Source organism: Telopea speciosissima, chromosome 3 (genome assembly GCF_018873765.1).
Source record: "Telopea speciosissima isolate NSW1024214 ecotype Mountain lineage chromosome 3, Tspe_v1, whole genome shotgun sequence".
In the NCBI taxonomy this organism is placed as follows: Eukaryota; Viridiplantae; Streptophyta; class Magnoliopsida; order Proteales; family Proteaceae; genus Telopea; species Telopea speciosissima.
Window position 1 is genome coordinate 17426882 of NC_057918.1, and position 27837 is coordinate 17454718.

Here is a 27837-nt window from a genome sequence, read left to right on the forward strand (position 1 = left end):
ATGCAAAGTATTTCAGTAACTTATCGATCAATACATATGGATATCATAAGGTAGAACTGCTCCCTCCCACTGTACTACATCCTCTCTTTTCTCTCTCTCTCTCTCTCAGAGCAAAATTTCGTTCCCGTGTCACATAATTCATCCTCATACCTCTGTGAACCGGGACAAAATTTTGCGGTGTAGCAGGAATAAGGCTGGCAGCCAAGGACATAGAATCTTAAAGGATATTTTAGAAAATAATAAAACCTAGGAGGATATTTATGAACCCAAAGAAGAAATAAATTATTCCATTTCCTTTGCTCTTGTAGCAAGAATATTATAGCAGCAAAATTTTATCCTCTGAACCCAACTTGGATAGGAGTTCACTTAGGTACATCTCTTTGTTCTCCACTTTGTAGTTTGTACAAGTCGACTATGGCTCTATCTCGTATGTGTTAATATTTTTCATTGTCTACAATTGAACGATGAATCAATACAAAAAACATTGCTTGATCTGAGATGGTATCAGAGCATCCTAGCTTTACCGAGCCTTAATTTTTTTTAAGTTGTCGCTGCAACCTTCCACCACTGTTGTGTCTTCCACTATCCACTTGCCACTGACGTCCCTCCTCAAGTTGACTCTCCGTCACCTCTTCACTGCCATTATATCAACAAATACTTCCGCTCACATATGGTTCGTCTTCTCTCTCCTCCCAACAATTCTTTTCTTTTATTTGATGTTTTATGTTCCTTCCATTTTTAAATTTCTCCTTTCTATTAAAAAAATTGCTATTAAGTAATATTCTTTTGCAACTCAATAGCTTTGTTGCATTTCACTTGTATAAATCACGGAATGAAGAGTAGGTGAATATAAATGGAGGAACTAGAACACAAAGTCACCATCCAACAATAACAACAATTATAATCTTATCTCAATTAAATGGGGTCGGCTACATAGATCCGTTGGAGGCTATAATAATAGTAGAAATAAGAGAAGTAAAAAAGAAGTAAAACAGAGTAAAATGAAGTATAAAAGAAAATAAGTAAAACAACATCCCTTCAGGAACATCTCTTTACAAGGAGTCGGCTACACGGGTCCTTGTCCTCTAAACAACTCTATCCATAGTCATACTAGGATCGAACCTTACCACATGCATATCCTTTCTAACCACTTTTCTAATAGTCTTTTTAGGCCCGTCCCTACCTCTTTTAGCTCCAATTGAATCTAGTCACTCTTCCTTACTAGTGCATCAATGGGTATCTGTTGCACATCTCCATACCACTCGGCCTCAAGCGGCTCTCACAGAGCTTGTCCTGGATTGGTGCAACTCCCAAGTCGATTATAATACAATCATTCCTTACTCTATCTCTCGTGGTCTTCACGCACATCCTCCTCAACATCCTCATCTCCACTATACTCATCTTATCTATATTACTCTTCTTAACTACCCAACATTTCGCCCCATATGTCATAGGTGCCCTTATTACTATCTTATAAAATTTCCCCTTAAACTTAACATGCATGCATTTGTCACATAATACTCCTGATGCACCTCTCCACTTCAACTATCCAACTTTAATTTTGTGGGAAACATCATCATCTATATCACTCTCTTTGATAATGGTTGACCCTAGGTATCTAAAGCATTAACTTTGTGGTAGCTCTCGCTCCTCAAGTTTCACCACTTCATTACCTCTCCTGATTTAACTGAAGTTGCACATCATATATTTTGTTTTTGTCTTACTTACCTTTAAACCTCTTGATTCCAATCTTGAATTACAGTGCAGGTGTCATTAAGTAAACAATAGAATCATTTCCTTACAAATGGGTGGAGGATGGATACGTGTCTGAATGGGTTCTTAAACGTTTACCCATGAAGTGGTGAAGTCATAAGACCTTCTCCTGATCGAGGTCATGCCATGGAACCACCCAATGGTGACTAGGGAACAACGTTATTGTCGAGAGCCGAGTCTAGTGGACCACACAGAGGACCCCTCTTCATAGCCTTCCGATCCCATAGATCTGCCATCGGCTCCATGACAACAGGGATCAGGATCGTCTCCAGGGAACAGGAAACGTCCAGGGCGCTGCCAGCCGTTGGGTTGTGCCGCACACATCCCTAGACGTGCACCGAGATGTGTACGGTACAGCTCAATTGCTGGATGCCCCTGATAGCACCCTGGGCGCACGCCTCCCTAGAAACAAGTTAAATTCATCACAACATCTCTAATAAGGGAGCTTTAGCATTATACCGTGGCATGGGCTCTTTCTAGTTTGAATCCAGCCCCGCTAATTGGAATATCCACATCTACCACCGTCTCCAACAACTTCTTTGCATCCACGTTATTTCATCTCTCCATATCTCTTTCTGTGTGCTTCTCCCTTCCTACCACTACTCATTCTCCGCGTTATCTTTTTCTTAATCCTATTTTTCTCTATCTCTTCCTCCACTTTCTCACCTGATATCTCTCCCTTTCTTTTCTTCTCCCTCACTACGCTCGGTAGGAGACAAGTGATTGTAGCATTCTTCATCTTCGTCCAGACCTTAAAGAATAACCGGCCGGCCATTATACTACTTCCTTTGATCTATTGAAAGTTGGAATTGAAGTGCTTCCTGTTACCACTACCATCACAAACTCCTTTTCATTTCCCATGAATAGAACCAAGAGTTGAAGTCTGCCCACATATGTATGTAGATTGACAAACCAATGATGAATTTCTATCTCGAAAGTTGGAAACTCCATCACTTAAATGATCCTCAATATCCAATTTCGATAAAATCCAGGAAACTGTGTCTTCTACACTGATTAAACATGCAACCCATATAACTTAGTATGTTGGTTGGTGGTTTGTCCGTTGGAATGTATTGTTAGAAAAACAATGCCCAGAAATGGGATTTGCAGGAAAAAACAAAAAAGAAGAGAATAACAAACACACAATACAGGGATTTTGGGTGGTTCACCCCTAAGAAGGTAGGCTACATTCACGGTCGGTAATAGAACTGATTTTCACTATTTCTCCGAAGCAAGTTACAAAACCCTCTAATCTGACATACCTCTCACAACGAGATAAGGACACTTTATAGAAAAACCCTAACCCAAAAAAGTGCAGAAATGCCCCTAGAAGCCCAAAAGACCCATCCGATCAAGGTCACACCTAAACCTAACGTATGTCGATATACATATCAAATCGAAGATCTCGACGAGCTCTACAAGACTCACTGCCTTTGATGGTGACGTATGCACGCCATCTGAACGTGTTTCGAGGTCGAAAACAATCCTCCGAAGATTTCCCACTGCACTTTCTGGACTAAGATCAGGTTTCACCAATAACATGCATGTATGCCTCCGAGGAGGTCAAGGGAGTGACTCTCTTGGTTTGCGTATTTGTGTAAAAAAAAATGCCTCCCCTCTCCCTTGTAGTCCCATTGAGCAGATAGAGACAATAACCAATAGAATGCATGAGAGTATTATTAACAAAGTTTAATGGAACTAAGTGTAGGGAGTGATGGTAATTGCGCTTTTCTATTGTTAAGTGGGTGTGACTCCCCCCCCGCATAATATATAAAATCTTAAGGAATCATTTACCCAAATTTTTTTTTTTTTCATCAAGGAATCTATTCTCTATTGTTAAAAGTATAGTATTAATATTTAAGTCCAATTTTCTCAATACAGATCGTCTACGGCCCAACTGCCCGTAGTAGCCTGTGTGATGCAGATTGGATCGCACGCACAATGATCGTCTTACCCCCTACCCATCTCCTTATCTGAACGAGGATAAGACGATCATTGCATACGCGATCCTATCACATCGCAGAGGCTGCTAGGGGCAGCTGGGCCGTAGGAGATCTGGATCCCAATTTTCCTTGGGTGATCACATGTTTTTCCATGTGCAAGAATATGTTAGGTTGACAATTTAATGAACATGTAGATCCCAAGGCCCTTCCCTCCTGTTACTCTTTTTAACTCGTTAAGTTCAAAGAGAAAAAAAGGGGTTTGCCAGGCAACAAACTAGACGTAAGACCTTGAAAACATTAAAGGTCTATCAACAGTAGAATGGACTACGGAGAGGATAAATGAAGAAGAGGACAAAGCCGATGGTAAGAATTGCCATTTATCCGTATTTGTGGATCCCCTGGAATTACCGACAAGAGGGAATTTCTTTTGTCATTATTGTGACATGAAAATTGCGGTCCTTGTGGAGTGCCTACTCGGCTACTCCTACTCCTAAGCCTTGTCTGCTGCTAGAAGAGAATTTGCAGCTGGACATATTTCATGGCGCTCCTTTGTTCTAAGTAGAGCAAAGCATCATTCATTACAAACAAACAGGGCACACTATTCTAGATAAATCGCTATTTATTCTCATTTCCTCCACCGCCATAAGCAAAGAATTCACTTCGGTTGCCTAAGTTAATTACTACTACGAAGTACGAACTCAGACTTGGATTTAGCCATTTTTCCCTAACACGAAGGAAGAAGAAGAAGAAGAAGGAGCAGATGACTACCACCGGTGACCATGAGTATGATCGAGCGACGGCGATAAAGCGATTCGATGAGTCCAAGATCGGAGTTAAAGGCCTTGTAGACTCCGGCGCCACCACCATCCCTCCTTTCTTCATCCACCCACCCGAAACCCTCCCCATTTCTACCCCCTCCACCACTCCTTCCGTCTCCGATCTAATCCCCGTCGTCGATATTACCGGCTTCGATTCCGACCGTCGATCTCGCATTGTGAAACAAATCCGTGATGCGTCTACGGAGTTCGGATTCTTCCAGGTCATCAACCATGGCGTCCCTTCAGACGTTATCAACAGCACGATCGACGCCATCAAAGCCTTCAACGAGCAGCCAATGGAGGTAAAGTCTCAGTACTATACTCGGGACTTGGGTCGCGGCGTGTCCTTCGCCACCAATTTCGATCTATATCAGTCCAAGGCCGCCAGCTGGAGAGATACGATTCATGTGTCGTTCAGCCCAACCTCACCCGAGATCGAGCTTATTCCGGAGATATTCCGGAGAGAGGTCCTGGAGTGGGATCAACACACGAAGCGGTTGGGAGAGGTTCTGATGGAGATCCTGTCGGAAGGGTTGGGTGTGAAGAAAGAGAGGTTGAAGGAGCTATCGTGTTTGGAAGGGAGGGTGATGGCGGCACATTACTTCCCCTACTGCCCTCAATCTGATCTAACGTTGGGAGTTACGTCTCACACTGATCCGGGAGTGTTGACTGTGCTGCTGCAGAACCATATCGGAGGGTTGCAGGTGAATCACGGTGATGAGTGGTTGGATGTGACACCTGTGGATGATGCTCTTGTCATTAACATCGGCGACATTTTTCAGGTATGATCTAGTCCATACGATCAGCTGGGCAGTTGATCTTTCCAATGGATGGGTGATGTTTAAGATTTTGACAAGTTTATGCAAACGTTGGCTTCAGATTTTATCGAACGATGGATACAAAAGCGTAGAACATCGAGTGTTAGCGCATCCTCGCCGGGAGCCTCGAATCTCGATAGCCATTTTCTTGAATCCAGGTAAGACGGAGCACTTGTATGGACCTCTGCCGGAATTAATATCGCCGGAGAAACCAGCACTATTCCGGCAAACTACACTGTTGGAATATATGGAAAGATTTATTTCCAAGGAACTGGATGGCAAGTCAATGATAAATTTCCTCAGATTGTGAGAGAGCATGATTGTTTCACGGACTTGGTCAATAGATGACTCCGGATCCCTTGGAGCATATGGATGGAAGAATTCTGATCTTAGAGATACGTATGGGTTCAGTAGGAAGACACATATTGCCGTTACAGAATACAAAGATTCAATAAAAGATAATTATATTGTAATTTTTTTTTTCTTCTGAGAATACGTATATATAGGGCTGCAACAAGTCGAGTTGGGCCGGGCTTTTCAAAACCCTAGCCTAACCCTGAGTCCCCTTAGTTGGGCCCAGGCCCGTCCTGACCCTGACTCCGGGCCTTAATACCTTGACCCTAACCTTGACCCTGACGGGCCAAGCTCAGCCCAGCCCAAGCCCGGCCTGATTGGCCCTGGCCCTGCAATAATTAAATTAAAATAACAAGACTATAAAAGATGTGAGAGAGGAGATTTGAACCCAAGACCTTCTGGTAGCAATTGATTTTTACACAACACAAACTACCAAGTGCGTTAAGCACTTTATATATAAATAATAGCTTCTATTTTTTAATAAATAAAGAAATTTCTTCAGGGCCAAAATCAGGGTCGGGCTGACCCGAGGTCTCAACCCTGACCCGACCCGACCCTGACTCAAGGCCAGGAATTTCTGGCCCTAACCCGCCCTCAGGGCCAGAAATCTTAGCCCAGGCCCTGTTGGGGCTCAGGGCGGGCCAGGGCTGGTTCGGGCCGACAGGGCCAAACTTGCAGCCCTACGTATATAGTGATTAAATTGGCTACTTAATTGACTATTAAAAGACTTAAAACAACTCCTAAATTAGTTTTAAAAAATTAAACAATTGTTGTGTTTGGAGGTCTTAAATTAACTGGATAAAGAAAGCCAAATCAAAACAGGATTAAATTTATGGAGGTTATACATACATCCTGAACTAGGACTCTTAAAGAAACTAGGAATTCTGGAAAACTCCTGAAACCACAGGCTATTCTTCATAATTCGCTGGACATACTGTGCGATACTTGTTCTCTGAGTCTGGGTTTGATGGCTTCCATAGCTCTGCTAGAAACGATAGTAGAACTCCACATTCATTCAAGATGGCTTTTCTTCATCTTCCTCATCTTTAGAAGCCTAACACGATAAATTCCATAAAAAAAAAGACGGTTCCTTACAACGTTTTAAGTCGGCACTCGTGGCTAAGTTTTCTTTCCCTGCGTTTGAGGAGGAAAGAGATGAGGTAGGATTTTGGAGTCCACAGAGAGCGGTGGAGATCAGGACCGTCTCCAGGGAACCCAATGCCCAGGGCACATCTAGGGGGCATCCAGCGGTTGAGATGTGTCGCACACATTTCAGTGCATGCCTAGAGATGTGTGCGGCACAGCCCAACGGCTAACAGCACCCTATTAGCGGATTCACTAGAAGGAATCCGTGTCATACTTGCCTTCTAGGATTTTTATCCTTACCTATTGTATTTCATTCCTTTTGTGTCTCTTATTTCCTTTTATTGTAAATCTCCTAAATCTTATCCCTCATTCACAAGGATACATATCTTGTATTATTTGGGTATTTAACCCCACATAGAGTAATGAAAACTACTCAATTCCTTCAACGTGAGTTCCTATTTTACATGGTATCAGTTTAGCAGGTTCACAGATCCTTTCAATGTTTTCTTCTTTTGCTCTGTATACAGAGCAGGTTTTCTCCATCTTTCATTTATTTTTTTTTATCACCATGGGGGAGAACCATGATATTTCTTCCACTTATCTCTCTTCTTCGTCTAGTTCTACCCTCGATTCCAATTCTCCTTATCATCTTCACCATTCTGATAATCCGGGCACTGTTCTTGTGTCGTCTCCTTTGACTGGAGATAGCTATCCTACTTGGAAACGCGCAATGCGTATGGCTCTCTGTGCGAAAAACAAAATGATGTTCGTCGACAGTTCCCTTGTCAAGCCATCGTCCCCGCTTTCCGCTGTTCAACTCTAGGACCGCTGCAACTTCATGGTTCTCTCCTGGATCTTACATGTTCTCTCCAAACCATTAGCTGACAGTGTCATTTATGCCGAGACAGCTGCTTCTGTTTGGAAAGATCTTGAGGAACGTTTTTCTCGCACAAATGCTCCTCGGGTTTTCCACCTTAAACGTTTGATTGCCACGATCCAACAAGGCACAGACTCTTTGGTTGATTATTTCACTTGGTTGAAAGTATTGTGGGATGAGTTAGCCTCTCATGCCCCCTCCGTCTCTTGCACGTGTGGGGCTCCTATTGCTCCTCAATAGACTGCTCAGGAGGAGTGAGTTTATCAATTTCTCATGGGCCTTTCTGACGGTTACGCTGCTCTCTGTTCTCAGATCCTCACCATGGATCCTTTGCCCGATGTTAATCGCAATTATCATCTCATTGTTTAAGAAGAGCAACAGCGTGCACTCACCATTCCTGCTGTGCTCGACGCTGCAGCTATGGTTGTTTCTAAGGATGCTCGATCCTCTCCGTCATCATCTGGCCAGCCTCGGAAACGACCATGGTGTGACCACTGTCAACGCCATGGTCACTGGCGCAATACTTACTATGTCCTTCATGGATTTCCACCAGGGCAGCAGTGCCCTTCTCGGCGATCTCCTTCTAGCCGTGAACCCAACCACGCTCCAACTCAAGCTGCTGCTGCACCACAGGCTCACGCACATGCTGCTGCTACTCTGCCAGTCCAGCAACCTATCCAAGCTTCTACAGTGCCTTCCACGCCTTTGTCTGGCCTTTCTCACGACCAGGTTCAGCAACTTTTGAACCTTTTGCACGTTACTGCTTCCCCATCCGGAGCTCATATGGCAGGTAGTGCAGCCAACTTTTCCGTTTCAGGTATGCATTCTTCGTCTTGGATACTCGACAGTGGGGCTACCGACCATATGTCATGCGATTTTTCTGGTCTTTCTCATTCTTGCCCTCTCCCCGCTGCTTCACATGTTCGCTTGCCGACTGGTGCGAGTCTTCCTATTACCCACCATGGATCTAAAACTCTTAGTCCTACTGTTACATTGCATGAGGTTTTACATGTTCCAGCCTTTCAATTTAATTTAATTTCCATTAGTAAGCTCACCGCTTCTCTCAATTGCTCTATCAATTTTTTTCCCTCTTTTCGAGTTTTGCAGGACCTATCTGCGAAGAGGCTGATTGGGGTGGGCACGATGCGTGATGGCTTATACTATTTCAACCCTCCCTCATCACCTTCTCCCATTGCTTCTACGGTTGGGCGTCCTCCACCATCTCCGCTGTGGCATTTTCGTCTCGGGCATCCTTCTCCAGATCGTCTTCGTCGTTTACTTCCTTTGCTTCCTACTATTCCAAATATTAAAAATAATTTTGTTTCCCCATCCCCTTGCAATGTTTGTCATTTATCTAAACAGACTCGTCTACCTTTTCATTTAAGGAATAATCGTAGCCCGAACCCCTTCGCTTTAATTCATTGCGATATATGGGGGGGTTACCCTACTGCATCCCTTTCTGGCGCGCATTATTTTTTAACCCTCGTGGATGATTATTCCCGCTGTGTTTGGGTTTATCTTATGCTACATAAATCTGAAACTTATGCCATTTTCACCAATTTTTATCATATGATCAACACTCAGTTTAATTGTAAAATAAGCACTTTTCGGACTGATAATGGATTAGAATTTTTTTCCAGCCCTATGCAACAGTTTTATTCCCTCCATGGCATAATCCACCAGCATTCATGTGTCGCCACTCCCCAGCAGAATGGAGTGCTAGAGTGCAAGCACCGTCATCTTCTTGAGGTTGCTCGCGCTCTCCGCTTTCAAGCCCATCTTCTGTTAAAATTTTGGGGTGACTGTGTCCTCACTGCGGCTTATTTAATTAACCGCACACCCACCCCCAACCTTGATGGGCACTCCCCTCACCAATTACTTTTTAATCAAAACCCCTCTTATGACCATCTTCGTGTGTTTGGTTGTTTATGCTATGCTCATAGCCACCCCCCTGGTTGCTCTAAACTGAACCCCCGTGCTACACGTTGCATCTTCATTGGTTACCCTTTTCATCAAAAGGGTTATCGCTTTTATGATCTCTCCACTCACCACACTTTTGTTTCTCGCGATGTCACATTTCACGAGTTTGTTTTTCCTTTTTCTTCCATCTCACCCACCCATTCCCCCACCGTTCTCCCCAACCCTATGCCCAATGGCTAACAGCACCCCGGGCGTGCTGGGTTCCCGGAGACGAGCTAAATTCACTGGGACAGAGAGTCAGATCAAGTCTGAGGTGTGTTTTAAGTCTAGAGGATGATGAGCAAAGAGGTTCTTGAACTGTCGTCAATAAGGCAAGATATATATATACTGGAGGAAATATTCATCATTTTGATAGTTTTAACCCTTAGTTATGCATAATTATAGATTAAATAATGAATGTAATAAGGGGGATTGTTTCGGAATGTAATTGAAAGTTGGAACGCGTTTCTACACTGAGTGTGACAAGGGTGTTTGAAGTGCATTCTTGTTTATATAATTATGTAATCCATTACGGGAAAATGACCTCCTTGATCATAGGAAAGACTAGAAGCCAGAATTCCAAGGTTCCGTGACTCCATGTGAGAATGATATGGTAGAGGTTCAGTTAACACCATATATCAAGACTCGAAACTCCGAAAGAAGTTCATGTTTTGCCATGTGGTAAAATTTAATGGACATGTAGAGCTTAAGGCCCCTCCCTTGCACGTTAAGTTTTCAATTGAAACACAATTTGCCAGCTGGAAAATCAAGACTTTGGATGGGAATATTATCGACTTGGTCTAATAGAGAGAAATTTTATGACTGTAGGATGATGATTGATGCACTTTAACCACCGGTGTGGGAAAACTTTCCCCATGTTTCTTTGTTTGTTTTGAAATCTAGATTAAAAGAGTCCCAAAACCTATGGATCCTTTTTCTCTCCCTTTCTCGTTTTCTTTTGGATGAATTTTCCCTTCATCTTCCTCCTTCCATTCGGTGTTACCGGTCCAAAGACCTTGCCATCGTGAGCCCGTGACTTCTCCAGATGCCAGTGACAATGTATTGCTCCAAGCAACAACTAGGCAAAAAAAAAAACTATAGAAAATGAGTTTTGCATATATCCTCAAACCTCATGAACAAATCCTTAAAGAGAAATGTATAGTAGAGGCCTGCAAAGGCCGAACCTCTACTCCAATTTGAGTCCTTGGAACTTGAAGGAGAGATAGGGTTCTTATAGCACTAGAGAGAGAGAGAGAGAGAGTTTTGCAAAAATTGACAGGTTGAACGCCCAAGATGCAAACAAGGAGATCCAACTATCAATATAATGTTATCGTTCAACATTCCATTATGCAATGCTAGCTTAAAACCCCTCTCCCATTTTAAATGTAAAATCAATCAAAGAATAGAGAAACATGCGTTATCATTTTATTGAAATCGAATCGAACTGTTTATATCGGAACTGAAAAACCGTTTAGTAATTAGTTCGGGGTTAAAAGGTCGCAAAACGTGGATAAAATTAGTTTTGCATTACGTTGATTAAATTCAACCATTGATTTATTCAATTAAATCTCAGTCGTTGAATATTTTTATCTCAATTAACCGAGACTGTCTGTTGCCGTTTTTATCTACCGGCGTAGCCTCCCAATTGGAATTCCACCCTTCACCGGATTCCTCCCCACTAGGGTGCAACCAATATCTCCGTTTGACCAGTTTTTTTTATTATTTTGCAACTCCCCCATCCACCGGTGCAACCTCCCTGCTTCAATAGGGTCAACTTTCTCTTTCTCAAGCGGTGGTAAGGAGAATAACCCTTCAAAGTCTATTTCGGAGATGAACTCCATTGGGGAAGCCATGGTTGATCACCTTGAAGAGCCTTGAAGACAAGGGTCTTGGCATCTGGTTTTGAGAACACGAATTCCAAACACAAACAAAAGTGGTGGGTTTGGAGATATTAGAGGGAGGTTTTGGGGATTTGGGGTACGGTTAAGGTTGGATTTGGTTTTCTAATGAGCAAAACCTTTGACGAAAGTGGGAATTGGAAGCTCATCTCTGGACATCATCTGCATCTTAAATTATAAATTCGAAGAAATTTAATTCCTAACAACGAACTGGTATGGTGTGTTTTTTTACAATCTTTAGTTGCGATCGGACGAGATGAACCAAGAGGAGTCTTCTTCAAAAGCCAACTTGGATGTATAAAGCCAAAACAATAACTTTATTACTATTAAAAAAGGAGCACAATAACACGCGGAAGACAAAAAATCCGATGCTTCGATTCTCCGATTTTGCAGGAAAAGACAAGAAAAAACCCCAATACCCAAGCTTTAATCCAAAAATTAAAACTCCTTGCAAAAGCCTTCTTAGTTCTTTCTAAGATATCCTTCACTTTAAATCTCACGAAAAAAAAACCAAAACCCATGAAAAGTAAAGAGAGAACTTCATATCTCTCTGTCACACACACACTCAAACTTGTGATTTACAGATCTAAGAGGGGAGAAGAACAATGAAAGAAATTAACCGCCAAAGAATCAGAGATGAGTAAGATGCGCATGAAACCCCCCAATAGGTGTAGGGGGATGGGGTGTTGTGGAGAGTGGGGAAGACGGAATAGCGGAGGTGTTGCACGGGGTTCATGGCGGAGGAGGTGATGGAGAGAGAGAGTGTTACCGTAAAAGCTTGGAACCGGCTATTAAAGTTAAAACAAATCAATGGTTCAGACTAACTTCTAGTAACATCTATGGTTATAAATGAAAGACGTGAGATTAGGTTCGCAAAGCGTACGTTCTGCCACCACTCACCCTTAGTTCGGTTATACTTTTAAAAAGTGAAATTGTTTATTAAACGATATGGTTCAATTTTGAATTGATAAAGAATTTGAACCTACTTAAAAATGATTACAACTGGTATGATATTGAACTGATTATACATACCTAACCAATTAAAAAAACCGACTAATCTTGGCATTTTATATACATTCTCTATTATTTTTTTTAATAGTAATTTACACCATATACAGTTTATACACTAATAATTTAATCTACTTTTATTTAAGAAGTCACAATTTGGACCTTGATGTCCTAGTTCAAGCCCAACACTATGAGATTTTTTTATTGGAATTCACAAATAAGTTTTTTTTCCAATTGGGCCCATAACTGTTAATTCAAACTAACAACAAAATCAAAATCAAAACCGATAAAAATCTTTTTAACTGAAACTATTTAAATTTCATTTAACCAAAATCATTTATTACTTGGTTTTGATTTGAGATATTAAAATATTTTAAAAAATATTCAATTTTCTGATTTCTTCACATATCATATCATATCATATTATAAATCGAACAAATTAACCAGGACCCTCCTCCGTTTCCTTGCATATGCAAGTCCCTCTTTTTCTACCATAAACAAATATCTCTCCTAAAATTGACGATGTGGCCCAATCAAGAAAGTTTTTTATTGGTAAAAGCTGGATAAAAATCCTCTGTAGTACCGTTAGGTGTGCAGTGCACATCCTGCGGCATAGCAGAGGCCATGTGTGCCATATGTGCCATATGGTCTGCTGTGCCGCAGGATATGCACCGCACACCTTATAGTCCTGCAGAAGATCCTAGTCCCTAAAAGCCCAATCAAGAAAGTGGGGCACTGACAGTACAACATCTTAATATCTTAGGAAATGTTTGGTAGCGTAAATCAGCAAAACACGTTTCCGTAGAATCATGATTTTGAATATTTATGGATTTACTTGGCCCTCGTCCTCTCTAATTAAGGAGATTACGCCAGTAGAGTATGCACCATACAAACTGCCTCCATAGTCTATTTCACATTATAAAATGGCTAATTCCACCCAAACTATTCTCACTTCCGCTTTCACCACCACACAGATTTCATTTACGTGGTACTTGCAACAAAAACAGGAACAACAAAGACTAAGGTTTTGTTTTTACCCCAAAAAAAAACCCGACAAGGTTTTCCTCTCAGCCATTTTTCCCTAAAACAGCAATAAGAAGAAGGGTGCAGATGACGATCGGTGCTACCACCGGTGACCACGGGTATGACCGAGCGACAGCGGTGAAGCAATTCGATGAGTCCAAGATCGGAGTTAAAGGCCTTGTAGATGCCGGCGCCACCACCATCCCTCCTTTCTTCATCCACCCACCTGAAAACCTCCCCAATTCCATCCCCTCCACCGCCCTTCCCGCCTCCGATATTATCCCCGTCGTCGATCTTACTGGCGTAGATTCCGATCGTCGATCTCGCATCGTGGAACAAATCCGAGATGCTTCTAGAGAGTTCGGCTTCTTCCAGGTCATCAACCATGGCGTCCCCTCCGACGTTATCAACCGCACGATCGACGCCATCCAAGCCTTCAACGAGCAGCCAACGGAGGTGAAGTCGCAGCTCTACAGTCGGGAGATGGGTCGCGGTGTGACCTTCTCCACCAATGTCGATCTCTTCAAATCCAAAGCCGCCAGCTGGAGGGACACGATTCAGATGAGGTTGGGCCCTACTCATCCCGACTTCGAGCATATTCCGGACATATTCCGGCGAGAGGTGCTGGAGTGGGACCACCACTCAAAACGGGTGGGAGAGGTTCTGATGGAGATCTTGTCGGAAGGTTTGGGTGTGACGCCGGAGAGGTTGAAGGAGCTTTCTTGTTTGGAAGGAAGGGTGATGGCGGCCCACTACTACCCCTACTGCCCTCAACCTGATCTAACGCTGGGGATTACATCTCACACCGATCCGGGAGTGTTGACTGTGCTGTTGCAGAACCATGTCGGAGGTTTGCAGGTGAAATACGGTGATGAGTGGTTGGAAGTGAAACCCGTTCCTGATGCTATTGTCATCAACATCGGCGACATTCTCCAGGTATCCGATCAGCTGGGCAGTAGTTGTTTTTTTCAAATAGCTCAGACATGTTTAAGATTTTGACAAGATTATGCAAATTTTGGTTTTCAGATTATATCGAACGATGAATACAAAAGCGTAGAACATCGAGTGCTAGCGAATCCTCACCGGGAGTCACGAATCTCGATTGCCATTTTCATGAATCCAGGTAATAGGGAGGACTTGTATGGACCCCTGCCGGAGTTGATATCACCGGAAAAACCTGCACTGTTCCGGCAATTTCAACTTGGAGAATATATGAAAAAGTTCTTCACCAAGGAGCTGGATGGCAAGACAATGGTAAATTTCTTCAGATTGTGAGGGGGCATGATTGTTTGTTTGTTTCATGGATAAACAATGTAATTAAAGTATGACACTTGTACTTTAAAAAGTTTTCAGTTTCAATGGACGACTGTATACTGAAATATGTATTATTTCATGATAACCACATAAATTATAATTCGACTCTGTTCTTCTCTCGAGTTGAGATTCACGTTGTGATGGAGATGGAGATGACCAATTATAATTAGTTCAAGCACAGTACTCCAGTAACCTATCGATTAATCCATATGGATGGAACGATTCTGATTTTAGATAAATGGATAGGCTCAGTAGGAAGATACATGTTGCTACTGCAATATACAAAGATGAAGTACCATAGGATCGGATCACTTACAGACATCTGAGCTGGATACCATGAAACGTGAAGATGAGAGATAAGGTAGAATTATAACCAAATAAGGATGGCAGAAATCAAAATTTTATGCTGAAAATCTGGTAAAAATATTTTATTCAAATAGTTTGGATCTGTGATTGTTGACCGAGAACTTTTAACATCTTCATGACTTCAACTTAAATTTTGGATTCTCTTTACAAAACAAAATTGAGAATGCGGGAGAGAGGCTTTTACTTCAATTCTTATTAGAATAGATAAACCCCTCACCCCAGCAGTCCAAACAATGTAACTATCAAAACTTGGCAGTGCCAAACTACCAAAAATTCTTGAGAAACCTCGGTCAGCTGATGAGTAGAGATGATCCTCTTGACTCAGCTGATGAGGACAGATGATCGTCTTGACTGTTGCAGTCAGGTCGTTTCGTCCAAAAGTTTTTGAAGACATAACTATTAAGGGTATCCATCCCAAGATCTTCTCATTGCTCAATGTCACAGAGGCACCGACACGGTTTAACACTGAATAAGAATAGATGTTATGAAAAAGCTTAAAAAGGATGCATTGGATGTCATTCATGTGGCACAACTCCAAAACACAATATAATCCAGACCAATTTGGAGATTTCCCTGTCTAATTCAGTCTGTTATCTGCATCAGATACCTCAACTCTGAACATGGCAAAAACCAAACATCTCCTACATGATAGGCTCGAAACACCTCTCATTTCAATTTTTACTTAGTAGGTCCCCTCAATTCCATTACTTCCTCATTTGTTCTTAGACATTCATCATCATTTATTGAGCAAATCAGGAAAAAAGGGAAAATTGAATAGACATTCCTACATAAATAATAGACATTTCAGCATTAAAACAAGCAATACTAATTTCTGTTAGTTACATGTACTTAACTAGGTTCTCTACCTGGATCTCTATTTTAGTTTTTTTTTTTTTTTGGACCGAGTTTCCCTTCAGCCATGGCGAATGGTAATCCATTCACCAATGCGGGTTCAGCTGCGCACAGGGGTATTAGAGGGTTTTTTGGGGAAAATAATAAAATCTTGGAGGAATTTGCCAACCATAGGATGGTGGGAATCCATTCACCGGGTGGGGGAGGGAAACTTAGTCCCTTTTTTTTTTTCATGTATCCGTACATTTCCATTTTTATCCAAAATTATCTCTTATAATGATTTAACTAGTACAAATACTTGAATCCATGCTTGCAACCTTGTACAGCCATCTTCTAATCTGTAGAAGTAACTATATTTAAATTCATCATCATTATATAACAATTTGAAATGTTTGCCTTCAAAATTTCCCTTTTTCCAAACTTCAAAGTACATAAAAGATGGTGATTCTTAGTCTTTCAAATTACTCTGTATTGTTTAAGTTCTAAATTGATAGTTCATTTTTCTTCCAAGTTTGAAACCTTATCTCGGAATTCTGGACAAAGGAACATGAATTTAAAGGAAACCCAATAGCAAATAACTTATTGTAAGTTACAACCAAGTAACCAACAAATATATTCATCTTTAATCATTGTCTACATATCTCAGGTTCACATTTATACTTACCTGTTTCGATCCTTTTCTCCTGTCCAAACCACCCAACTATTTCCTCATCATCTGTAGACTCCAGTAACTCTAACCTTCTTTTAAAGCTACCAGAACTAAGATCATCAATATTTTCCCTCTGCCTTAAAATATATAGGCTCCTCATTGCCATTTCCTCTTTCCATCTCTGACTCTCTTGTGGGTTCTGGGAGAGAGGACTCTTACCTCCCACAACGGGAAAATCTTGAAACTCGAATTGGTTCCATGTGTTTGACCCATCAACTTGATGCAGATCATCCTCCACACATCTCCAGAAATTTGTTCCATCCTTTTGGTGTTGTCTCTTGTATTTGATAGAAGGTTGATCATGGGCTTCATCATCATCTCTAACAAACTTCATACCGTGAGCCTGGGGAAAGCTTCCATCTTCATGTTGATTCTGAGCAGAAAATTCTGGGTATTTTGATGCCTTTGGCCGTTTAAAATTGCATCTCAAGCATGCCATGTTCTTTTTAAAATTGACATAATTGCATCTAAAAAACATTATAATTGTGAAAACTGCATTAAAACGATGAACAACATTGATACAACTATTTTCAAGAAGTATTTGGCGAAACTCAGAAATTGAAAGTAGAAGAGAACTCACGACTCGCATTCCCACTCCCCTGGATTGAGCTGTCGATTTGTAGGCTTCTCTTTACATTGTAAACACTTTGTATTTTTGGCAAAGTTTAAGAAGTTACATCTGTAAAATTGAACATTTGAGATTGAGATAATTGGGAAGGGTACAGGATTAAAACATTTCAAAGTAGACATTCCCTCCCCCCCCCCCCCCCCTTCCAAAAAAAAAATGGGAGAATGATCATCTGGAGTTACCCAGTCTCAAGGTAACTTACTTGTCACATAACCAGTCCCCTTTCTTCATCGGAAGATGATCCAGATCCTCTCTGAGTTTCATTAGTTTTTCTTGGAATAGCCCATCACACCGCAAACACTTTATGTTTTTGGCAAAGTTCAGGAAATTGCATCTGAGAAGAGAAAAGAAAATTTTATCTCGAGTTAGAAAACCACATTCTGGAGACTCTTGCTCATTAGAACAGCACAGATCTGCTATGTAAGTACTTTGGGCAAACCCAATCGCCCTGCTTCATTGGAACATTAATTTGGCCTTTTTGTTGCTGACTTGAGTGTTCCAGTATCAGGGAGGAGGTGCCCTTAACAGGATCAGATTCCAGGCTGATGCTAAGCTCCACCATTTCAGTCAGCAGCTTCCTAACTGACTCTTTAATCCTTTTGTTTAGGCATGACTTGTTCTCCACTGAACCAGTAACAGGATCAAGACCATAGGTTATTAAGATGCGCATGACATCAACAGTCCGACCACGTTCATTCTCTCGGGCTTTCACATATGCCCTCTCACAGCTTCCCCTCAAGGTGCAGGAGCTGCAAACCTACTAAGATCCTCAAAGATATTAGGTCTCATATGTTTCTACTGTCTTTAACTACAATGGCATTTTTACCAAAAAAAAAAAACACTACAATGGCATCTTTTTAACTTGCTAATTTCATGGAAATGACAATAAAAATGATATTAAATAGTCAAAGAGAAAGGAGCTAAGGGGTAAACAGGCACGCACATTTCCTTCATCGACACCCACTAGTGATCTTAAACGCTTTCCAGAGTTGACCACTTTCCTGTCTATGCTTGGGCAACCAGATCCCACAACCACCCGGATGTCCTTCCTAGATAAGTACCTGCCAGAAAAGGCAAATGAAACATGATAACTATTGAAGGTCTTGATGACAAGGAGACTGTCATGGGAATTCTTATTAGTTTAGAGTACAAAAAATTGCAAGCATTAAATGATGCTGATGAATAGAGATATCATATAGACATGAATAGAGATATTATCTAGACATTCTTTACTATAAAAAATTTGGTAACATATAACAAAACATAATGAGAAAAATACAAAAAGGTAAAATTACTAAGAGGGGGAGAGAGAGAGAGGGGTATGTCAGGCTCTCTTAGAAGAATTTGGAGGAGACAAAGGGAACCCATATGGAAGAAAAGAACAGTCAGTGAAGAGGAGTTAAAAGTTTATGTACTTCCACGCCCATACTTTCTCCTTGTCCATTGTTATTATTTTTAAATTTATAAAAAAGTGATTTCTTCCTTTTTCTTCTGTCCACAGCTGTTTTCTGTTCTTTTACTCTCTCTCTCTCTCTCCAGGTTGAGGAAGGGAATATTTATCTGTTTCTTTTGCAACAGGTCAGAAGCTGGAGAACTTTTCACAAAATATTTTTCAGTCTGCCACTTGGATCCTACTCCACCATAGACCATTTCCTAAAATCACAACGCTGCCAGCTCCTCTCCCTGCCCCCCGGATCTAATCAGCTGACGAAAACTCATATCTAACTCCCTCGCCCCTATCTCTAAAGAGTCCTGGCGCCTCGATTTCTGCAAGTTCTATCCTTCCTCTGTTGTTTTCATCAATGGGTCAATCCCATGCCCCCCCTCCCCCCCAAAACTGCAACTACTGGTGGCTATCGAACTGAAGAAAGCGAGTCAAGACAGAAAAAGGAGGTCAGCCTGGGAAGAAGCATCATAGAGGATATTGGACTAACACATTCCATAATGAAGCTTTCTTCCCTTCAATGTGCTACTGACAATTGCCAGAACTCATTTTTTCAGAATCAACTGCCTTCTATTTGGTCTAACTTATTCCATGTAAAGCAAAGCAACTACCATATATACTCTACCAAGATACTTTTGCATTGCAACAATTCTGTCACAAAGGAATTAAGCTTGGGGGAAAGTTTTTCCTACACTGATGGCTGAAGGGTGCCAATTGAGGAAAGAGAGATACCAAAAAGTGACTATTTTAGATATCTAGGGTCAATCATAGATAAAGAAGGTGACATAAAGGATGATGTTTCACAAAGAATCAAATTGGGATGGATGAAGTGGAGAGGTGCATCCGGAGTGTTGTGTGACCAACATATTCCTTTAAAGCTTAAAGGAAATTTCTATAGGACTGCTGTACGACTGGCTATGACGTATGTGGCAAAATGTTGGGTAGTTAAGAAAGTGTCATATTGATAGGCTATGTGTAGCAGAGATGAGAAAGATGAGATGGATGTATGGAAAAACAAGTAAGGCTAAAGTATGGAATGAACGTATAAGAATGGACTTGGGAGTTTCCCTGATCAATGACAAGCTCCGAGAGAGTCGTTTAAGGTGTATGATCATATTCAACGGAGGCCTAGGGACACCCTAGTAAGGAGGAGTGATATGATTCCGATTGAAGGAGCTAAAAGAGCTAGGGGCAGGCCTAAAATGACCATAGGACAAGTGGTGGGGAAGGACATGCATAGTCTAGGTCTTGTACCAAGTATGACATCGGATAGAGCCTATTGGAGGGCAAGGATCCATGTAGCAGACCCCATTTAGCTGAGATTCTCCTGACGCGCTGGACTGTGACTCTATCCTACTACTTTTTTAATCTTTCATTTGTCATTTCTCATCTCTTTCCGCATCCCTCTTTTCCCATATTTTCTTTCCCTTTCTTGGTTAGAACTCTGTTTCCACTACTTTGTTTTGTTAGGATCCATGTAGCCGACCCCATTAAGTTTGGATGAGGCTGAGTTTGTTGTTGTTGGTGGCTGAAGGGTCAGCCACCATCCTAGGGTCATTAAACATCCCCCCCCCCCATTGGACGAAGTCAATAATACCCACAGATCGTGCATGATACCCTCTCCCACCCATCCGAAGGCCGTGGTCAATGGATTCTCCCTTGACTGTGGCTGAAGGAAAACTCAGTCCTTGAGCTTAATAGGAAGATAGTTCCAGAGAGAGTCCTGAAGCACCCCCTCTCCCAGACCATGTTAAAGAGCTAGATGGCAGGCCCCTAGTAGAACTCAGCCATCTCAACCATGGCCAGATGCAAAATTAACTATACTCTCTTGGTATTCATGTTGAACAAAAATGAAAACTATGGATATAAGGGACTAATACCAACATCTTATCAAATCAGACACAACATGAGTAACCTGAGGTGCATATTATTAGCAGCACTAGGTGCAAAAATGGCATAACCCATCCAACACCCCCCCCCAACAAAAGAAGAAGAAGAAGAAAATACAGAAAGCAGAGATTGTACGAACAAGATGATCCTTTTAAGTTGTAGCCATGTAGAAATAAAAATGAACCCAAGTTATAAAAGAATGAAGCAAGTGTTGTGGAATAAACAAATGAAGACCAACACGGTCAAGTTGGAACTGATTGTACTGGTTTTGATCCCCGAATTCTTCAAGAGGAATTAAATCTTCCTTTCTTATCTTCTAAGGTAATTGATGACATAGGTTACAAACACCAGCCGATGGTTACCAAGTTCAAGCATGCATGCAAGCTTTTTAATAACATTAATCATATGATGGTCTTCTTCATTATCATTCAGAGCACCAAACGGCTTGGGTTAACTTCTAAAATCCTGTTTCTCCATGAATTCCATGTGCCACTTTATCCTAAATAATGGTAGAAGATCCATAGAAAATGCTACTGCAAGCATGGTCTTCCTTTTTTAACAGTAACCAACATAATATATTACAAATGGGATGATAGAAAGAGCTACAACCAAAGCTATCTTATCTAAAGTTGTGAAATCATAAACCACACGCAAATGAATTAATCTTCTACGACAAACATAGTAAGGCAAAAGCAAACGCCTACAACACAGATACGATCTTACCCGTGAATTTATTCACAGTAACACCGCATACTCCGGCAAATACGAGTACGACAGCCTCTTTTTTCCTTTCCCATATGACAAACAGAAATAGCTTTAGTTAGAGATGACATCCACGTTACAAGCTTGTCCAATTTCTAAACTAGGCATCTTAGCAAGCCTTTCTCATTTTTCAGGTGGCATCAGTGCTCAAAGAACTTGGTAGAGTTCCAGTGCTTCAAAAGTGAAGGCTTGAAGCAAGTCATCATAACCCACGAAAAGCATGCACTGGGGTGTGAGGAGTAACTCTCAGTTTATTTCCTCATAGGGTAATCTTTTGAGTCACTATGCCTAGTGACGTAATTCACTTCACTATGACTTTTTTACCAACCATGCCAGTAATATTTTACCATTGGATGGGAGAGAAAAGATCTTAACCATTCAGCCTGTTGCCACTGCATCTCACTCCATGGCAGCTGCATCATGCACATCTCTCTCCCTCTCCCCCTCCCCTGCTACAACCCACCACGTCAAGAGAAGCTTGTAACGTAGTGGTCAAACAGGACTGATAATGGGTAGCCAAGGAGTTTCGATTAAAACCCATCACTTCCAAAAATGGATAGAACGGCTTAAAAACGTTAACAAAACCAATTCTGCTCTTCTCCCCCATCCGCCTTCTTTGTTAACTTCCGCTCTTCTGCTGCTCTGTTTTTGTTTCCACCTCCCCTGTTTTTTTCTTTTAAATCCAATCCCCTCTGTCTTGCCATCTGAAGCTAATCTGGAAATAACCCATTACACTCTGATTAACAAAAACATATACAGAGAAGCTTGGGAATAAGAAAAGAACGCCATGGTTCAGGACCTGTATCTCCAAAGATTCTTTTTCGGGTAGATGACAAAGGTAGCTGTGGTGAGGATGAATCCTCTGCATGTACGTTCACCTGAATGTACATCTCAGGTGACAACACCTGTCCCTTTTGCTTCCATATATACCCCTCTTCACCTTTTAAATGGCAAGAAGTGGGACAGGTGTTGGCACCTCAGATGTACGTTCACCTGAACGTACGTGCAGAGGATCTCACCACTTTGGATGGCCTTTTAGATTTCTATCTGGCTTTGTCAGCGACAATGAGGAGATTGCTAAGGGATTCCAAGTCTCCGAAGCTAATTCCAATCATATTAAACTAATGGGTTCTATAGGACCATATAGGCAACCTAAGAGGGGGTGAATTGGGAAGTGGAGAATAAAATCCCAACTTCAAAATTTCTTTTGAAACCCTCTGCAATCAACTATGTCAAATCTCCTATTGATGTCAGTTAAACACAATAAAACAAATAATGGAGACAAAGGGAAAAAGAAAGATAGCACACACAAAATTTATAATGGTTTGGCACAGCCTCAATACCGTCCTACGTCCACTCCCAAAGCTCTCACCAGCTTGGAATTCCACTATCACAATCTCCTTGCAGAGTAGGAGAAACACCCGTACTCAATGATCTCCCCGATATCAACCACACTCTTCTTGCAGAATAGGAGAAACACTCAACAGACACTCTCCTTGCAGAGTAGGAGAAACACTCGACAGACACTCTCCTTGTAGAGTAGGAGAAACACTCAACACACTCTCCTTGCAGAGTAGAAGAAACACTTAACCAAGGTTTAGGGTCTCAATACCCTTTACCACACAATCACTAAAAAGTGATTCAAAATGGCTCAAAGGCGAAACACAAGTTACCTCTTTACAAGAGAATATGCAAGTGTTGTTTTTAAATGAATTAATATGCAAGTTTTAGCACATGTGTTGATCCCCTTTGTTCAATGGCTCATGTAGTCATGCTCAATAGCTGTTTAGATTTGCATGTTTAAGCTCCTTGCTTCTCAGCCTCTTTGCTTAATAGCTCGCTCATTAGATTTGCAAGTTGAAGCACATAGGTGGTGGAATTTTTCACGATGTTAGCCAGACAGAGTCTCCATGTATTTGCTCAAAAGTCTCTTATTAAAACTTAAAGTCAGACCATATTCCAACAGTAAAAAAATCTAGCCATTATGATTTCAAACGGATCTATATTTTGAACTCTAGTCAACCAATTTCCAAAGCCAATTGACCGCCGCTATATGGACTATGAAGAACACCTCTCGGACATCCTCCAAACGATTTGCTGGCCGACGACCTTGCATCCGTTTGTATAAAGGTGCTCTCAGTAACCAACGGATCATGTACCAGTCGTCCACTCTGAAGCACGGTTGTCTACTCCATTCAAAGTAAGTCAGCCTCCAGTGCAATAAATGGATTTTTTTTACTTCATGAAGCACATCACTTGAACATATTTCCCAGTAGGTTTTCATACCTTGCCAAGTGAACCAAAATAAGGTCCATTCAAGTTACTATAGGGCTAAGTCAAAGTTTCATGATATATGTTAACCATTTAGGTCCAGTTTGACTTAGTCAGTCTACACAATGAATCACCTATCTTAGGTTTTCCAAATTAAGTCCATAGGCGATGACCTGAGCTTGAGCACTTGGGATCATTACATCCTAGGATCATCTAGATATTACAAGATGAAATACAACACCTAGGATACACTCAAGCAAACTAAAATAAATCTTCGATTTCTGCCTCAAGTTGCTTGAATCCTCATGGATGGCTGACTTGATCTTCCGATTTGATCTCCCCCAATCCATGACACAGTCTCTTGAGCAGCTTGAAATCTTTTGGTTTAATGCTTGGGCTCAAGGACATGCTTCTCAATGCTTGGAACATGTATACTCATTAAAGCACTAAGAAGACCATTATAGTTTTTTTTTTCATACACAAATAAAGTGTAAACACCAAACATGAATACCATTAATATCCATAGATTGTACTCATGGCATCCTTTGCCTCAACAGGTTTCCATCAAGAGGTACAAAGAGATAGACTCTTTGTGGGTTCTGTGCTTCTGGGCTTGAATCTCATACCTATATCAAATCAGAGTATGATCATTCTTCAAAGAGAAGAAACAGTTTCTTTCTCTTTTAATGCCTTCGTGACTTTTTGGTTCTATTCCTTGTTAATTCCCCCATTTTTTGCAGGTTGAAGCACAAAATGTATCCGAACAATCAAGTCCTCAGGGATTGACACTTAAGAAGACTTTGTCCTTTCTAGAACTCAAAGAGATGAAGCTTTGTCAACGAAGGAACCTTAATCGAAGTTACATAGATTCCAAGAAGGAAAGGGTGAGGAGTGAAGATTTTTCATCCCAACCAATTCCGGAGAAGCTGAAATCTTCCAATTTCCCCGCAAATTTGCTCAGAATCGGTACAGGGAGAGAGTAACAATATAAGAAGGCAACTTGGTTGCCAAGTGTTACTATGCAAGGCGCAAACTGGTTTGGGAAGTGTTCGAGCGTGGATTAAAGAGTAAGATTGAGATCCAATGGTCCATCATTTCTGCCATTAGAGCAATCTTCCGAGAGAATGAAGCTGACATTCTGGAAATCGAGGTTATACAGGGCATTGGATTCTTCATTCATAATGGTGTACAGTCGAGTAGATGGTGTGGGAGGTTCCACCTAAGGCCTTCTAGGAGGAAATGGAAAGGGATCGAACTCAAATAATGGATAGGGTCTCAGAGTTGTTCTCAGGGTATCTGGCCAGAAAGCTGAGAACAGCCATGGGAAACTCATAGAAGGATTAGGTGAACCAAGATCATAGATGAGTGGGGTTGCAGCAGCGAGCAGGGGAGTGCGGGAGGCCGGAGAGGAGAGGGAGAGCCAGAGGGGAAACAGGGAAGGATATGTAAAGTTCTCCTTGCAAGATTCTATGAGAGGTGAACTTACAAATTATGCTCCTCTACTTCAATTCAGAAAAAATGATTTAAGAGGGTAAACAAAAATATAGTGAACTGAACTGCTTCACTCTTCATAGTGAAGCATAGGACCCTTACAAGGCTAAAAATAAGAAAATTTAAAATTGTAGAGAAGCAATGAAATGCCATGATAAATGCATAAATCATCAACATGAGTATTAAAACATCTAAAATATGTCAAACATAATAGAAATACCAATACTTTAGTTAAATTAAATACACTTTAAATAATAAAAATCCCTGACCTACAATAAAAATCTTATAAGGCACATAGTTCTCATTATAATGCAAGGTGTATGGTCAGTGACTCATGTGAGAGACAGCTTTTGAGGTGGGGTTAGGAGTGTTAGAGCTTCTTTCGCTACACCTTCAGTGCTTCCCCTTAAGCAACACATTTTTCGGTTTGCCCTTAAGCAATACCTTGAGGTGTGCCTTACAGTAGAACCTTTCTTACTTTTAAATACTTCATACTGAAAACTTTCATTTGTTCCTCTGTTTCCTCACCTCTTCCCTATCCATCAGTGCTTAAAACCGTCAACAATGAAAGGGTAGTTTCTCTTCTTTTCACCACAATAGACATCATTCCACAACTAGAACTAAGGGAAAACCAAAAAATGTAACACTGACCTCCTATATCTCGCAAAAGCACGGGCCACTACATTCAGCCGAAGCTTTAACCATAAATCCTCACAAGAAAATGGTTGATACAGTAGAAAACTGAAATCTAAGATATCTATGTCCACTGAATATAGGAGAGATGAAATTGTGTAAGTTCAATAAAATTGGACCAAATTAGATACATGACAAAGTGATGTCCCACACTCAATTCATCTCAAATACTTCTTTCAACTCAGAGGCCCAGACAAGAGCATGCAGTAGCATTACAATTCGGAATTCCAACTAATACCAGTGCAAATACGCAATTCTAAAATCATACAGTAGAGAAAAAAAAAGGCAAATTGAATCAAACCGCCAAGTGTAGTACATCTACAAGGTTTAATCACTAATTCACTACTCACTTTATGAGATCAAGTCGATCACGGGCAAAGTTAAGGCACGCAGTTCGGATTTTATTCGAATTCTCGATACCCATTTCGCCACGCTCAAAAGGGTCTTCCTTGTCTCTGAAGTAGCCCGTCTTTAAGAGGCGTTCCATGAGATCCATCCATTCTGGCCATGGGTGTGAAATCTGGACCTTGCTTTCAATCTGTGGAAGTTCGGAACTCTCTTGTTTACTCCGAGTGTCCCCTTTCGTTTCTGTTGTGGGCTTTAGTGATTGAATCTCTTCAACCTCTTTGAATATGAAATCCAGTTTTGGATAAAAACCGACGGCTTCATCAGAAGAGTGAAAAGGCGAAATAGAGGAGAAAGGAGTGGGAATTTTGAATTGATTTCTGAGAAAGCGAAGAAGAGCTCCATGAACATTGGGGACGAGCCGATGCATTTGACAATAATAGCACTGTCCTACTGGTGCTCTGGTGCAAAGCTCTCACTTGTTCGTCGAAATGCCGTTGCTAAGAACGTTTGTTCTTTTGGTGAACTTTTTTGGGAACGCTTGTTGGGTCTAGGTCTTTGCACTCTCACAAATTCATTATAACGTTCACCAAAAAATATTCATTATAATGGAATATTTATTGTTTTTTTGGTAGAAATTATAATGGAATATATTGAAGTTAAGAGAAAAAAGCTCTGTGGGGAATGTACTAATCCTACTGTCCATACCCAAAATGATTGACTAATCCACGAAAGATGAAATCCCGGCGGCCCCATGATGTTAATGTGCGTGTTCTCATTGACCTTGTGCGCATAGGGCCACGCTAAAGAAAATGATATTGAAGTGGGCGTGTGTAGGGATTTTTGTTCTTAGGTGAAAATTTGGTCCAAACCAATTGAGGGGCGTATGTGAGGGTGGCAATCGGCCCGGTTCTGATTCTTCCGGCTAAATGGAACGATGAACAAGGCACAAATCAAAACCGAGAAACCTTATAGTATTCAGTTTCATTTATCTGGTTTTCGTTGGTTTCAATACCAGTTTTTCATTTGTTTGGTTATTCGGTTTAGTTACCAGTTTGAAGTCATTTTGGTTTTGTTGTAATCAATGCGAAAAACTGTTACAACTTCTCCAAACCCCTGCATTGTGCCCCCTCCACTTTCTGCACACAACTGCATAGGATCAAAAGATCGATCAACAATCTTCTCAACTCCTAAATTAGACATCCAATTGTCAAATAAAAAAGGATCCTCCAATTAATTCATCTAAAATATTATCAGAGAGTTGCAATTTAATCCACATTCTTCGAATGGACAATAAGAACTCAAACTACTATATACACTACTAATCTAAGATTCTTAGCAAGCAAATGTCAATGAGTTGCAATTGAAGAATCAAAATGTCAATTGTCCTCCAGTTTCTAGAAATTGGAATTATCAAAGCCAAATGTAGCAATTTCCAAACACCAACTTATGACCTACGTTTTTCTACTATTAACCCATCTCTTTCTCTCTCATCAATTTACCACCTCATCATCT

At 41.1% G+C, this 27837-nt stretch overlaps 3 protein-coding genes across 5 annotated transcripts; 2 read left to right on the forward strand and 1 right to left on the reverse strand.

Annotated features, from left to right (window-relative positions):
• Window positions 1-4459: 4459 nt before the first annotated feature.
• Window positions 4460-14835, forward strand: LOC122655618 (1-aminocyclopropane-1-carboxylate oxidase homolog 1-like). 2 transcript variants are annotated; one of them, XM_043849864.1, is made up of 3 exons: window positions 4460-4470; window positions 13638-14493; window positions 14584-14835. In XM_043849864.1, exons 2-3 carry the CDS (start codon window positions 13645-13647, stop codon window positions 14830-14832), a joined length of 1098 nt encoding a protein of 365 aa, XP_043705799.1. In that variant the 5' UTR covers window positions 4460-4470; window positions 13638-13644; the 3' UTR covers window positions 14833-14835. The 2 variants fall into 2 exon arrangements, with proteins under 2 accessions (XP_043705799.1, XP_043705798.1); XM_043849863.1 differs by lacking the exon at window positions 4460-4470 and having other exon boundaries at window positions 13607-14493.
• LOC122654910 (1-aminocyclopropane-1-carboxylate oxidase homolog 1-like) lies at window positions 4477-5322 on the forward strand. Its single transcript, XM_043849170.1, has one exon. The coding sequence runs from the start codon at window positions 4477-4479 to the stop codon at window positions 5320-5322; it is 846 nt and encodes a 281-aa protein (XP_043705105.1).
• A 1821-nt stretch (window positions 14836-16656) lies between the features above and the next one.
• Window positions 16657-26778, reverse strand: LOC122655617. 2 transcript variants are annotated; one of them, XM_043849861.1, is made up of 6 exons: window positions 26328-26778; window positions 18370-18544; window positions 17855-18183; window positions 17629-17760; window positions 17379-17477; window positions 16657-17265 (listed from the first exon to the last, which is right to left on the reverse strand). In XM_043849861.1, the coding sequence occupies exons 1-6, from the start codon at window positions 26750-26752 to the stop codon at window positions 16716-16718; spliced, it is 1710 nt and encodes a 569-aa protein (XP_043705796.1). In that variant the 5' UTR covers window positions 26753-26778; the 3' UTR covers window positions 16657-16715. The 2 variants fall into 2 exon arrangements, with proteins under 2 accessions (XP_043705796.1, XP_043705797.1); XM_043849862.1 differs by having other exon boundaries at window positions 18370-18487; window positions 26328-26776.
• Window positions 26779-27837: the final 1059 nt, after the last annotated feature.

Excerpts from the sequence above, each read along its gene's own strand:
- LOC122654910 (XM_043849170.1), top strand. The coding sequence starts at position 4,477 with ATGACTACCACCGGTGACCATGAGTATGATCGAGCGACGGCGATAAAG.
- LOC122655618 (XM_043849864.1), top strand. The coding sequence starts at position 13,645 with ATGACGATCGGTGCTACCACCGGTGACCACGGGTATGACCGAGCGACA. Across the intron at positions 14,494-14,583 it reads ACATCGGCGACATTCTCCAG|ATTATATCGAACGATGAATA; the intron begins GTATCCGATCAG and ends TTTGGTTTTCAG.
- LOC122655617 (XM_043849861.1), bottom strand. The coding sequence starts at position 26,752 with ATGCATCGGCTCGTCCCCAATGTTCATGGAGCTCTTCTTCGCTTTCTC. Across the intron at positions 18,545-26,327 it reads GATCGACTTGATCTCATAAA|TCTCCTTGTCATCAAGACCT; the intron begins GTGAGTAGTGAA and ends TTCCCATGACAG. Across the intron at positions 17,478-17,628 it reads GGGGACTGGTTATGTGACAA|ATGTAACTTCTTAAACTTTG; the intron begins GTAAGTTACCTT and ends TCAATTTTACAG.